At 37.0% G+C, this 15,399-nt stretch overlaps 1 protein-coding gene and 1 pseudogene across 1 annotated transcript; one reads left to right on the top strand and one right to left on the bottom strand.

Moving 5' to 3' along the window:
• The first annotated feature begins 3,762 nt into the window (after positions 1-3,762).
• On the top strand, positions 3,763-11,142 carry LOC148586764 (cucumisin-like; annotated as a pseudogene).
• A 587-nt stretch (positions 11,143-11,729) lies between these two features.
• NRS/ER (nucleotide-rhamnose synthase/epimerase-reductase) lies at positions 11,730-14,465 on the bottom strand. Its single transcript, XM_059586409.2, has 2 exons — positions 13,803-14,465; positions 11,730-12,501 (listed from the first exon to the last, which is right to left on the bottom strand). Exons 1-2 carry the CDS (start codon positions 14,256-14,258, stop codon positions 12,049-12,051), a joined length of 909 nt encoding a protein of 302 aa, XP_059442392.1. The 5' UTR covers positions 14,259-14,465; the 3' UTR covers positions 11,730-12,048.
• Positions 14,466-15,399: the final 934 nt, after the last annotated feature.

Raw genomic sequence — 15,399 nt, 5'->3', positions numbered from 1 at the left:
TCATTGATAAGATGCATTGTATGACATGGTACACCGGTACGTGCGGTATAATGACAATGGGCTTACTATATAGACTTGATTTTATGGTCAAATGTGTGTATGTTATATGAGCCTTGGATCTAATGGTTATTTCGTGACCAGTTAAGCTTTAATGGGCGGTCACTACATAACGGATATCATTAATGGTGTGGGTTATCCAAGGTCGGACTTCGTCATGCCACTAGTGTTATGTACGGTAGCGTACAATATTCGAGACATCGGTATTGTATTACAGGTCCCTTGGGACGACACCAACCCTACTAAGAATGGGTAATATCTCGGGTAGACCATATATGATAGTTACGACCTATAAATCATTAGTTTTATGCATTAAAATACTTAGGCGATTGCCGCCGAGAGTACACCACTCTTTTATTAACCAAACAATATTTTTTTGATGTATTAATGGAGACAACACCTCTTTTTAAATGTTTACTAAAAATTGCACGTTTATTCAGCTCAATAATAATAATAATAACAAGCTCATGTCATCTCTAATTGTAAGGTTACTTACTAAGTTTTAGACTTACGCTGTTATTACTCTTTTAGGGAGTGTTTCTAAAACCCAGAAGTGGCGCGGATGCCGCTACGGTCTTTGTTTAAGAATCTTCATGCTATCATCAAGTTTGTTTATATTGTTGTTAGTTGCTCTATGTCTTTAATTTCGAGGAATATACTTGTTCCATGATATTTAAAAGTTTCTCGGATTTATCTTTCACCTTCTTATGCATTAACTCTGATAATGCCTAGATGGGCGATTCCTCATTTAGTCACTAGTTGACTCATTGTGGGGCAATTGCCATTAACTTTGCCAAGCTGGCCAATGTTAGTTTTGGGGGCGTTACAATTGTTGCTGCAACAAACAGGTCTATGGTCTCCTGAAAAAGATGAAAAACTCAACACTTATATCACCACCCATGGACATGGAAGCTTGAGTTCTGTCCCAAGGCTTGCTCTTAATTGCTTCATCTCTCTCTCTCTCTCTCCCTCTCCCTTTCACATGTACAAACACAGAGTAGTTGTGCTTGCATAGGTGTGGAAATTTTAATGGGCAGGGCCACAAAATGTATCGGTAGGGCCTTCAAAAACACATTTTTCAAACGAGTTGGGGGGCTTTGGCCTATATCGGTCATCCCAGCTCGATCCCAGATTGTGACTACTATATCAATATTAAATAATAGTTATAAATAAAAATATATTATCTAGCATAAATATATAAAAAGGAGACAGAAAAAGTTTTATTAAAAAATGTATTTCCGTAACTTAATGGAGCCTGCAAAGTGAAAATGGGGAGGGACGGTCATTAATTCTCAAGTCTCAAGGGAACGTTGTTGCAAAACTTAGGACAAACATGATGCTTATATTGTTACTAACGAGGAAAAGTAAACATTTAACCACTATATATATATATATATATATATATATATATATATATATATTGGCGGCGGATCTAGAAATTGGAGTTACTAGGGGGCGCAAAAAAATAATAAAACATAATGATAATTTTTTTCCTATAATATGGTAAATACAATAAAAAAGTAAATTATACCATAATATATGTAAAAAAATAAAAATCAAAGTAACTATTAAAAATCTTCATCTAACAACGTCACAAACACATAATAATTTAAACTACTTGCGAGATAAACTAAGCACAATTAAATGACTAGTAGTGTCTAAGAAAAATGAGTACCTTTTAGTGGGTTGTTAGCCACAACTATTTCTTTTAGAAAAGCCATAAATCTCAAAGCATAAATCACATTAGAGATTGGAGTCTACAGAGAAGAAACTAGAGTCTAAATTTTGCCAAAAAAACCGCATTTATCTATTTTAGCTACCTACTTTTTTAAAACACCCACATCCAGCTCAGCATTTTAACTTATTACTTTTATTATCTCATTTAAATAATCTTTTCCTATCATTTAAATATTATTTCTCTATTCATTTTTTTATTCTTTCTTTCTTTATTATTTTTTCCCTCTAGCATCAAAACCGGTGAATAACATCCAACGGTTTGTAGCACATGCATGGAGAGAGAGAAAATTATTTTTAATATAGGAGAGAAGTTGTAGCATATGATGGACTAATTGTTTATTATTAAAATGAGATAGTGGGCAAGTTGTAGCACATGATAGACCCACATCTGGCTCAAAGAATTGAAATTACCATGGGCGCGCTTAAATTTTTGGCATAAAAATGTTTAAAGAATTTTTTAATATTTTTTTTACCGGGTCTGCCAATATATATATATATAGGGTGGATTTTTTTTTTTTAATTTAAAAAAAAAAAAAGAACTTTATTTTATCTAAAAGAAATAATTGTATTTTTACACATATGATAACGGAGTATAATAGTTAGGAAATGTCAATCCAATTTAACAAAAATGATATGAGCAGTAACAACAGCTTTCCTAAATGTTGAAAAAATCTCTTAAAAAAATCTCTCGTAGTATTTCATAAACCAAGGGAACACCAACGAAAGCAAAATTGTTACCTTAGATTTATGGTATCACATTTGGTTCCCTTAACATTATTTTAATATAAAAAAGTCTTTCTCTTTCTTTTCTTTTTCCTCTTGACGTTTATTTGAAACAATATTTAAATGATTTATCTTTCTTCTCTCTTTTTCCGAACATTTAATTTAAAGAATATTTAAATGTTATAGAGAAAACATAAGAGAAGTTATTGTAGAATTTATTTGAGTAAAGAAGAAAAATTTATTTGATTTTGCTGCTAATGTAGAGGGTATTTGCACAACTCTGTCCAATTAGTCATGTGAGATGATTGATGTCCAAATATTGTGGAACCAAGATCACAAATTAGCTCTTTTTAAAAAAAAAACATAATTTGGGGATAATAATAAAGTGAGAAACAACAAAAGAGGAGACAACAAGAGTTTCAATATCTCTTATATAAAAACCTTGGACATATTATTTTGCATGGCATCAACTAAACACTCTGTAGTTGAACAAAGCTTAATGCCAATGGCCAATGCAGGGCTACATGTTCTTCTGTACCCATTACTGCTTGCAGTTCTTCTGCAGAGCTGCCATGGCCAGGAAAGGAAGGTAAATTGCTCTTCTCAGTCACATGTAATACTACTTTGAATGTCAAGACTCCAAAGCTATTCAACATGGGATTCTTTAGGAATTAAATTGTGCTAAATATAGATTCACATTGTATACATGGGAGAGAGGCCTCGAGGTATTTTTGGTTCATCAACCCACTATTCCATGCTAGAAAGAGTACTTGGAAGGTTACTACTTTTAGCCTTTATTCTTAGGCAACGTTTGTTTGTGATTTTATTTGGTCTTTTGTTTTCTGTTCTCAAGATAAATATATTAACAAAAACCTAAAAATATAATACACTCTTAAAAACATTAAAGCAATTTTTACCTTTATGTCACATTATAACATTTTTTCACAATGGTGGAGGCAAGAAGGGTAGAGAAAGGGCAAACACCCCCTTGGCCCGCTTAGAATTGCGTTGCTTATGAATTATCTTAAGCATACACCTTTTTTTTCCAATTGCAGTACTTCATCGGCCAAAGAGTCACTAATCTACAGGTATGGGAAGAGCTTTAACGGATTTGCAGCTAAATTAACTGATGAAGAAGTTGCAAAATTCTCAGGTGATGAGATTGTCTAACAAGTAGCAAGGAATGAACTATATTATTTCCATGTTCGATCTGTGCTTAAAGCAATAGACATGTATGTGTTACAGAGATGGAAGGTGTAATTTTAGTGATTCCAAACCATAAACTGCAGCTTCACACTACAAGATCATGGGATTTCATGGTGTTAGTTATTGTGTTCGCTTAATTCAGTTCCAAAATGCAGAGGCTACTGTTCACAGGCTCAAACACTGATATAGAATGCTCAGAATTCAATCTCCACCGTTAATAATGTAGATTCATGTGTTATGAACATCCCTGCAAAATTTCAGCTCAATCGGACCACAAACGCCGATTGATCGGAGCTTTTGATCAAGACTGGACAGGTCAGGTCTGGACAGGCCTTCCCCGTGTCCGGACCGCAATTCCAGAAACCTTATTTTTGCTCCGCAAGGCCATGTCCGGACAGCCCATTAACATGTCCGGACACCCCATACCTATTATGCCCAAAAACATGTTTTTAGTGGGCCCAGGTCTAGGGTTTGATGTACTGATATATATACATCATTATAGAAGAGAGAGGTACAAATTTTTACCCTCGGAGAGTTCGCGTGAGGCTGTGCTTGAGTGAGTAATTTTTTGTGAGCCAAATTGATTCCTCTTAGAGGATTTTTGTTAGTTTTGATTGTGTGCTTAATTGAAATCTATCGGAAGGGTCCAATAAAGGAGAATCACGTTGAAGAAGATTGTGAGTGAGGAGACAAGTTGGAGGCTTGTCGATCTTACAGAGTCAAGGTCTTGCAAAGGGTTGTAAGTGTTCCTAATGTCTGTAATCTTTGGATAATCTTTTGATAGTAATTTCCTGGGTTTGGCTGCCCCGAAGAGGTTTTACTTTTAGAACGTTTTCTAAAAGGTTTCCTCTTTGTCACCAAAATCTTTGTGACCAAAATCTTTGTGTGTGATTGTTTATATTTTGGTGATTGTTTTGCTTTTATAAATATCCGTTAATTCCGCATAAAATTGTGATATTTATCTGTTTAGAGTTTTTCAATTGGTATCAGAGCGGGTTCACTCCGTGAAGGATAAAATTCCTGAGTGTGATATTTGTTTCTTGTTTAAGATGTCTCAAACCCTTAACACTGTGCCTAATTTTGATGGATCAAATTATGGCTATTGGAAGTCCCGTATGAGATTTTTCTTAAAATCTATAGACGTTTGGCATGTCATTGAATCTGGATTTAAAGCTCTAGATAAGCCGACAGCTGAATAGTCTAATGATGAAAAACAAACTCGTATGGCGAATGACAAAGCTATGAATGCTCTATACTTGGCAATTTCACAAACTGAGTTCTCCAAAATTTCAAATTGTGATAGTGGCAAAGATGCATGAGAGATCCTAGAAACTACTTATGAAGGAACAAATCCTGTTAAAGCTTCAAAACTTCAAATGTTAGTTTCTAAGTTTGAGGAAATTAAAATGTTAGAGGATGAGACATTAAATGAAAGTTTCTGATGCTAAGATTATTAGAAAGGTCATGAGATCACTCCCTAAAAGATTCAGAATGAAGGTAATAGCCATTGAGTCATGCACTAATCTGGAAACCATGAGGATAGAAGAGTTAGTTGGTGCCCTTCAGACTTATGAGTTTTCTTTGCCTCAACCTAGGAAAAATAAGGATCTTGCCCTTAGAACTCTTAGGAAGAACTCTGATGAGTTATCTGATGAGGAATCACCAGATGATGAGGAACTTGCCTTGATAGCTAGAAAGTTTTATAAGAATGAACATAGAATTTCCAAGAGATTTGGAAAACAAAAAGGAAGTACTCAGGAAAGAAATGAAAGAGACCCACGTGGTCCAAAATATTATGAGTGTTCTGGCTATGGTCATGTTCGCAATGATTGTGCTAATCTCAAGAGTAATAAGCTAAAAGACAAAAAAGCCTTCAATATTACCTTGAGTGACACCGATGAGGAAGAAACTCCTAATTATATGGCTTTTGTTGCATCCTATGATTCTGATGATTCTAATCAATCAGATGTTCAGTCTGCCTCTGATAATGAATCAAATAGGGTTAATGATCTTCAAAACTCCTTTAACAATTTAATGGAAAAGTTTTCTATGCTTAGAAATACTAACTTGAAAATTGTTAAGGATTTTAAGAATCTTGAGCTTGAAAGGGATAATTTGTTGAAATCTTTGAGTAATTCACATGCTGTTTGCAATACTCTCAAATCTGAACATCATGTGTTAATTGCTAAAAATAAATCCCTTCAAAATGATCTGATTGCATCTAGAAATCACTTGAGTAAATTCTCTAGTGAAAAGCTTGATAAAATGTTGCATATTCAAAAGCATTCTAGCGATAGATCTGGCTTAGGATTTGATAAAAGTGCTTATTTGTCTTCTAACCGTGCTTCTACTTCAAAGACTGTTTTTGTTAAACCAGTGAAAATAGAAGAATCTTCAAGTGGAGAAAAGCAAGTAGTTGCTCCGACTCCTCAAGGTAAGAAAGGTAAGAAAATCTACATTGAGCATCATGCATCTTACCCTACACCTAGAGTCGTGCATCCTCCTAGGAAATTACCTTCTCAAAGGTTTGTCCCTACATGTCATCACTGTGGCAAAGTGGGTCACATTCGACTTCACTGTTTTAATTTGAAACCTCATGTGCATATAAATGAAAATTCCTATTCTATGAAAAAAAGTGAGGGTTTGATCATAATGATGAGAGAAGTGTTGTCTAGCCTAGATAAGTTTGAGCAAAGTCATAAGTCTAGACCTAAGATTTCTCAAGTTTGGGTTAGGAAGGATGATACCATTCACCCCTTAAAGGGGAATGGTGATGATCTCAGCTTATGTTAGGTGAGTCACCCACATGCCTAGGATTGATTTTCTTGCATATCTTTGTATATCCTAGAGCATGTTGTTTTTCGTTTTTCATTGCATCTTTGTTTTATTTTGTTTTGAAATTGTTTTCGTTCATGTACATTTCTTTTGTGAAAAATTTCAAAAAGACAAAAATATGTTACTTTGATTGTTTTCTTTTCTTTCTTTTGTCTTATGCACCTAGATAGTCCATTAATTTCTCATGTTGCTTTCATGGATTTAATTCCTTGCGTCTTGGAATGTTCTTAATATGCATGAGATGAAAATTTGTGTTAATGGACTTGTTTTTGTGTTTACCTAAAGCTTGAGCTTATGTGGTACATTTTGCCTATACTTTATCTCTTGTGCACATTTAAGCTTAAATTGAGGTTTTGTTTCACTTTATTTGTGAGGTCTGTTAGGTAACCATATGAGGTTTTTAACTAGTCATATTTTTCAAATTGACCATATGCTAGTTGAACTTAGGGCTTAAAAATTCATGCTTTCTCTTTTGTGATAAGCACCAAAAGTTTAAGGACACTTTCTCAAAGAGAAAAATAAACAAAATAGTGAAACAAATAAAATCAAAAGATTATATTCCAAAAGGAATTTATTTCACTGTATCAAACTTGTGCAAATTGTTTTACAAAGAGAAATGTATAGGATGAGAGTGACTAGGCCCTAGTATGATAAGGTTTGACTTTTGATTTGATATACTTGTCAAAACCTTATTTTGGTGAAACTTTCTCCTCATTTTGTAAGTTGAAAATTTTTCTCTTTGGATTTCTTACACACACACACCACACAAGCATGGATTGAATGGAACATTTTCTTGGCTTAGGTTAAGCAATATGAGTTTCTTGCCATTTCTAGTCTCATGTATATTTTGCATATTTGGGGCATGTTTGGGATATTCATTGTGTAATACATGAGTCATTGATGTGTATATTATGTGTGTTTATTTGACTTTTGAGGGGAGAAATATGTTTTGCATTTCCAGTTTCTTGTTGTTAATTGAGTCATACATTAAGGGGAGTTTTGCTGATGTTTCTTTATGATCATGCATTCTACGTCATTTTTTTTATTATGAGTTTTATTTATGTCTTCTTGTTCCACATATGCCTTGATGTATTTTGTGAAGTGTTTCAGGAAACATGAAGACCTTTAGTCATTCTGTGACAAAAAGGGGGAGTAAATATGGGGAGATGATGGGATTGGCTCGACATTTTGGTTTTGTCATTGAATTGCTAAAGGGGGAGTTTGTTAGTTCTTGTGTTGGCTTAATTCAGTTCCAAAATGCAAATGCTACTGTTCACAGGATCAAACACTGATATAGAATGCTCAGAATCCAATCTACACCGTTCATAATGTAGATTCATGTGTTATGAACGTCCCTGCAAAATTTCAGCTCAATCGGACCACAAACACCCATCAATCGGAGCTTTTGATCAAGACTGGACAGGCCGGGTCCGGACAGGCCTTCCAGTGTCCGGACCGCAATTCCAGAAACCTTATTTTTGCTCCACAAGGCTGTGTCCGGACAGCCCATTAACCTGTCCAGACACCCCATACCTATTATGCCGAAAAACATGTTTTTAGTGGGCCCAGGTATAGGGTTTGATGTACCGATATATATACATCATTATAGAAGAGAGAGACAAGAATTTTCACCCCCTGAGAGTTCGTGTGAGGCTGTGCTTGAGTGATTATTTTGTTGTGAGCCAAATTGATTCCTCTTAGAGGATTTTTGTTAGTTTTGATTGTGTGCTTAATTGAAGTCTATCGAAAGGGTCCGATAAAGGAGAATCACGTTGAAGAAGATTGTGAGCAAGGAGACAAGTTGGAGGCTTGTCGATTTTACAGAGTCAAGGTCTTGCAAAGGGTTGTAAGTGTTCCTAGTGTCTGTAATCTTTGGATAATCTTTTGATAGTGATTTTCTGGGTTTGACTGTTCCGGAGAAGTTTTACTTTTAGAACGTTTTCCAAAAAGTTTCCTCTTCGTCGCCAAAATCTTTGTGTGTGATTGTTTATATTTTGGTGATTGTTTGCTTTGATAAATATCCGTTAATTCCGCATAAAATTGTGATATTTATCTGTTTAGAGTTTTTCACATGAGTTTCACAAAAGGAAAAGTTGGAATCCCTCAACAAGGAAATGTCATTGTTGGGCTTCTTGACACAGGTTATTATATTAAGCACACAATTTTCACCATTTTTCACTGCATGATGATGAGCACCAAAGACAATGTTCTAATATGAGGTTTTTTCATGTCTCTTTTTGTGTTGCAGGAATCTGGCCAGAATCTGATAGCTTCAGTGAAGAAGGGCTTAACCCTCCACCCAGTAAATGGAAGGGTATATGCCAAGGTGCCAACTTCACCTGCGACAAGTGAGCTCTCTTCCTCCCATTCACATTTCTGGCTTTCATCTGAGTTTGGCAACTCAACAGAAGTTTTATAATCACAGCAAGATCATCAGAGCCCGTTACTACAACAGCAAAAACATCCACGACGTCACCGAGTTCAAATCCCCAAGGGACTCTGAGGGTCATGGAACCCATACTTCCTCAACCGCTGCAGGGAGGGAGGTAGCTGGAGCGAGCTACTTCGGGCTAGCTGAAGGAACTGCAAGAGGTGGACTTCCCGGCGCAAGGATTGCCATGTACAAAGTTTGCTGGTCGACCGGACGTTCCTCAGCAGATGTCCTGGCAGCATTTGACGATGCAATAGCAGATGGAGTTGATATTATTTCAGTATCCATTGGTTTTGGCGGGCTTCTCCCATATTTTGAAGACCCGATTGCTATTGGGTCTTTCCACGCCATGAAAAACGGCATTTTGACCTCATGTTCTGCTGGAAACTCAGGGCCTTCGCCATCAACCATCGCCAATTATGCGCCTTGGATATTGACTGTTGCTGCCAGCACCATTGACAGGAAATTTGTTGCCCAAGTTGTGCTCGGCAACGGACAAGTCTACACTAGTTTTTCCGTTGGAAGTTATTTTATTCCAAAGCAGAGTAGTCATTTAGCAATACTATGCTAATTTCTTGAAAAATACAATGAAGGGTCTCTCCATCAATAGCTTCGACCTCAGTGGAAAATCATTTCCCTTGATTTTGGGTGGAGATGCTGCAAACTACTCTGTAGGCGTTGACCCGGACACATCAAAATATTGCTCAACCGGTACCATGAATTCATACGAAGTACGAGGAAAGATTGTCTTTTGTGAAAACCTCTTTGACGGCAGTGGCATTCTAATGGCAAATGGTGTGGGAACTATTATGGCTGACTCGACCATTACTGATTTTGCCTTCAATTACCAATTACCAGCAACACTGATCAGCACAGAAGATGGCCTCAAAGTTTTGGACTACATCAGATCAACTGAGTAAATATTTCTATGCTAATTCTCATTAAATCAATCACTGATGGTAGAAATTTCTTCCTAGCATAGTTTCTTCGTTATCCTAATGAAATAATTCAAAATCTTGATAGAAACCCAAATGCAACTATTCTGGTTGGTGAGACATGGAAGGACATCATGGCACCTTAAGTTGTATCATTTTCTTCCAGAGGACCCAACCGTATTACCCGACATTATCAAGGTGATCTAGGAATTGAAAACTTTAATTTGCATAATGATTCTCAACTGTAAATTTAGTTTTAGAACACGTCTTGATGTGTCTAAATCCTGTTTGGATGATATGCAGCCCGATCCAACTGCCCCGGGAGTGGACATTCTTGCGGCTTGCTCTCCGGTGGCACCGCCTTCCCTTGACTTCAAGGACACTAGGAGCGTCAAATTCAACATTATTTCAGGGACTTCTATGTCCTGCCCTCACACTAGTGGTGCAGCTGCATATGTTAAGGCTGCCCATCCCAACTGGTCCCCTGCCGCCATTAAATCCGCCCTCATGACCACAGGTGAAGTAACAAACTTGATTTGACAAGGCAGAGTTTAATCTCTCTCACTTAACCAAATTTCTATCATGAATAGCTTTTATTGTGGATTCAAAGAAGCATCAAGACCTTGAATTTGCTTACGGATCTGGTCACATCAACCCGTTGCCAGCCACAGAACCTGGGCTCGTCTATGATGCATATGAGGCAGACTACATAGACTTCCTCTGCAAGCAAGGCTACAACACAACCACACTAAATTCATCACCGGGGAGAACAGCAGCTACTGCAAGACCACACAGCTTGGAAGAGCTTGGGACCTTAACTATCCCTCGTTCTCTGTCGCCGTGGAAGACGGCCAGCCGATTAAAGCTAGGTTCACCAGGACAGTCACCAACGTTGGCTTACCATACTCTACCTACACCATCACTGGGTACATGCCTGGCCCTATTACTGTTACAGTTGAACCGTCTGTCCTGTCTTTCTCAGCCATTGGAGAGAAGAAATCGTTCACAGTTAAGGTCTATGGGCCAAATATTGCACAGCAGCCTATCATGTCAGGAGCAATAGTGTGGACTGATGGGGTTTATGCGGTGAGAAGCCCAGTTGTGGTCTACACGATTCTCCCTGGTTCTGCATTCTCTACCTTCTCCATGTCTCATAGAAAACCAGATTTCAAAGGTTCCTCCTTTTATCACAAGAACGGGATCCTTGAGCACAAATGAATCCCATCCATCGATTCTTTCAAACCATAAAGTGGTTTGTGTGCATTTAAGATGGCATGTCAGCTTTGTACTGCCTCTACAAGATTGAAATAAAACTCAAACAAGACTGCTAAATGTTCATAGCACCTCTCTCTCTCTCTCTCTCTCTCTCTCATGTATCATAGGCATTGCTCACGAAGGGCGGAAGAGAGCAGGTATAAACCCCCAAAAAAATGCCTGATCAAGTCATTGCTTTATGCAGAATGTGAACCATCATTACCTTACTCAAGTCATTACCCCATCTCAAACAAAGCAGTAACAAAAATATCTGATGCAGGACAAATAATAATCACCATAATCACAAAGTGAAAGTAGGAAAAATATGGAGAGAAAAAAGAAGCTAAAAGGGAGAGACGAATAACCAGGGAGGGAGAGAGAAGGATCAATTCTTAAATAGAATACAAATCATCCTTAAATAGACTCAACTAAATCTAAAGCAAGCGCCATTTATTGACATAATTTAGGGCAACGCCCTTTTATTGAATAACCAAAATAATCTAGAGCAACACCATTTATTGAATTACAAAATCAGCCTTGACTCTTGAAAATAAAATACTAATGACTCCATTGATTAATATGACCTCAATAAAATTAGGTGGACCAATATTTCGTGCTTCGTCCCTTTCATCAATAACTTATATTTCATAAACAACTTACAGAAATGTCTACCTTGAAAAATCACTTCCATCTAGTTTATTCATCATCAAAATACAAATACAAAATTCAAATTCAAATAGAGCAATCATGCATGTCACATGGGGAAGAGGGGAAACCCATATGGTGGATAGATCGCATCAACCCAAACGAACAGATGGAACAAATAACAATAGGGAAACTGAGAAACTGAGAAACTCGAACCTAAAACTTTCAAGCCCCAGCAGTTTTTTGATTCGGTTTGAATACATACTTAATGAGGGACTCCTTGATGGGTAAGAGCTCAGGAAATTCCTGCTTCAATTTGTTTGCATCAAGCTCATTGTTGCTTCTTGGGGCAATGATCACCTTTGCCTGCTCCTCAAGAGTAAAGTTCTTCCATGTGAAGTTGGGGTCAATGTATTCCCTATACATCTCTAATATCTCATTGTGGCTGACCACGCCAGGGTTTGTGAAGTTCCAGATTCCAGTGAGGTTTCTCTTTGCCATCTCAATGGAGATTGGCAGGAGTTCATCCAATATCGTCATTGAGTTTGGAATGTCAACCACCTTCTCATATCGAGTGATCTTTGTGATGAAGTTGCGTGGGTTGGATAAATCGGCTGAGATGGGCATTCTAACACGCAAGGTACAGACGTTTTCATAGTTCTTGAGAAGATCTTCCACCTTTAAAATATCAAATTGGAGCCACAGTCAGTACCATAATAATGCATGTATAGCACAGCCATCAACCATACATCTTGTTCTTCATTCCTACCTATGAAATACATTACAAAAGAATGACACATTGCGTCGAATTGTGTTATATTTACCACTCATGCTTATAATGTTTTTTAGAGAAGTAATTCTATTTAGTATATCGATACATGACTGAAACACAACTAGGATAACGTGGCAATGAAAATTAACCCTGAATTTTTTTTTATTTTTTACAAGTGTTGATCAAGGACTGATTTGCACTGCCACATCATCCAATTGTATAACGTATAGTAATTTATTAAATAGCATCACTCTCTCTAGAAACTTAGCTGTGTTTGTTTTTGGTTTTCTATCCTTTTGTTCTTTGTTTTCAAGACAAATATATTAACAAATAACTCAAAATACAGCATTTTTTTCACATTTATGTCGCATTAAAACACTTTTTCAAACCAAAAACCATAAGACGCCCTCCAAAATACCAACAAATGTACAAAATCACAAAAAGAAAAAAGAAAAAAAGAAAGAAAAGTATCATTCTGTGACAATAAATATTTAAGATCTTGTTCTGGGATGAACAAGAACTTTCATTTGATCAAGATAGAAAACAAACTGCCACGCAGTACACATTAGATAGAAATCTCCAGCAATTTTGCTTTCCAAATTGCTACTAATTTGGCCGGTAAATGTGAGAGAGCTCTATGAGACCCATTTACCCAAATAGGTAATTTGATCGGTCCAAAATTTATTTAGACGGATAGGTTCTACGTAAACTCTCTGACAATTGCTAACCCAAAATTACTGAAGATCTTAATCCGTACAAATCACAAGCAGTAACACTACTTCAAACTGAAACGAACCAACAAGCCTAACAAGCAAATGTGACACTTCATGCATGGTTTCAAGACACAAAACAATTCAAACCTATAGAAACCCACATAATTAAGCATCCCAATCAGCTCAAAATTGCATGCACAAGTGAGAGATTCAAGAAGCCCATGTCATCATAAGTACGGACACTCTCTGTCAGATCTACATTTGCTTAAAGATACGAACACACACGTGTGCAACATGCAAAGCTGTTTCCTAGTACAAACTACAAACAGTCTTAAATCACATCAAAACAGCCAGATCTAAATCTAACACGTCACAAGCTCCAAGTGCATCCTCAATGCACCCCATTATCGCAACCACATACCAAATCTAGCTATGCAAATCACATCAAATTAATAATTTTTATCAACAAAAATAAAAAATCAAACAAAACCCACCATTGCCTTGGTCTTGGAATAGAAAGATCCGATGAAGTTGGGCGTGTCCTCCTCCTTGAACCCGATTCCCGACCCGAGTGGGTGACCCGAATCGTACTCGAAGATACACCCAGTGGCGTAGTTGATCAACACCAGGCCTTTCTCTCTGCACACGTCGGCCAAGGTCAGAGTTCCGACGACGTTGGTCCGGATGGTCTCGACCTTGTGGGACTCGCACCAGTCCACGTTGGGTCGGCCGGTGACTCCGGCGGCGTTGAAGACGTGGGTGGGTTTCACGGCCGTCAAGTCGGCGACGAGCGACGCGCGGTTCTCGAGACGGCCGGAGCCGTAAGTGAAGTCTATGCTCTGGGCCTGGCAGAGCCGCCCAAGCACGCCGCCTATCCAGCCGGTGCGGCCGTAGATCAGGAACTTGAGCGGCTTGTCGGTAGCCGACGCGCCATTTGCTGGGAAACCCATCAGAGAGAGAGAGATTGAGAGAGTGACGTTGGATCTTGTGGGATATGTGTGTGAAGATTAAACAGATGGGGAGATTGGGATCTTGGAAATGCGTCTATATATACTACTAAATCTTAGCTTTTTCAGTGGTTTGGACAAGAAATGGGTGGCCCCCAGCCCCAGGAGGTGGGGTGGTGCCTCTACTTCTGTGTGAAGAATGTGAGGTATGGTTTTTCAAAAGAAAAAAAAAAGAATGTGAGGTACGGTGAGAAGAGGGAACTTCACTGCTCTTGACATGGGCACGCCATCTTATAGATTTTTTTCATTAATTATATATATATATATATATATATATATATATATATATATAATTTTTAAGATATTGGACATTGAATCGGGACAGAGATTCAGAAATTTTATTGTCCAAATTATTATTAATTTAGACAATAAATATAAGAGGATGCTTATAAAATTTATTTATATGTATATGTCTGAATAAGAAGATAGAATATGGCTGCTCAAACTGGGTGGTTATAACCGTCCTACTAACTACTTATAACCGCTAACTGCATTGGTAAGCGGTTATTAAAAACTGTTAACCGCTTAGGGTGGTTTCAATTAGCGATTTTAAGAATAGGGCAAGACGGTTATAACCGTTAACCGCCTTCATTTATATATAATAATATAAATACATATTAAATATTTTATATATTAATTTTTTCATTTGTATTTGAATTAATGGATTTAGGGTGCACTTTTTTAAAAAAATAATCTGCGATTTTAAACCAAATCGCAATTTTAAGGTGTTTGGGATTGCGATTTTAAAAACGCAAATTTTAAAATCGCAAAAAAATCTGCGATTTCCATAAGCTGATTAGAGGGTGCTTATTTGAAAAAGTGCGAATTTAAAACAAAATCACGATTTCTATTAAAAAGATAGTTGGCGCAATAGTTACCTTTTTTAGAACGGGAATGAAAAAAATACCAATAATACCCACCTAAAATATATTAAAACCCTTCTTTTCTTTTCTTTTTTTTCTTCATCATCTCTATCTTGTTCATTATTATTGGTAATTTGGTCATGAAACCGCAATTATATGCTAATGTTATCCAAACATTCAATTGATAAAAAAAGTACTTTTTAGTATGCTTTACCAAACGC

Source organism: Corylus avellana, chromosome 3 (genome assembly GCF_965113065.1).
Source record: "Corylus avellana chromosome 3, dhCorAvel1.hap1.2, whole genome shotgun sequence".
Taxonomy (NCBI): Eukaryota; Viridiplantae; Streptophyta; class Magnoliopsida; order Fagales; family Betulaceae; genus Corylus; species Corylus avellana.
Note: the sequence above shows the minus strand (reverse complement) of the source record. Positions and strands in the feature narration are given on the sequence as shown.

Bases quoted from the DNA above. Each gene is read 5' to 3' on its own strand.
- NRS/ER (XM_059586409.2), bottom strand. From the start codon at position 14,258: ATGGGTTTCCCAGCAAATGGCGCGTCGGCTACCGACAAGCCGCTCAAG. The intron at 12,502-13,802 runs GTGGGTTTTGTT...GATATTTTAAAG, and splicing joins ATTCCAAGACCAAGGCAATG to GTGGAAGATCTTCTCAAGAA.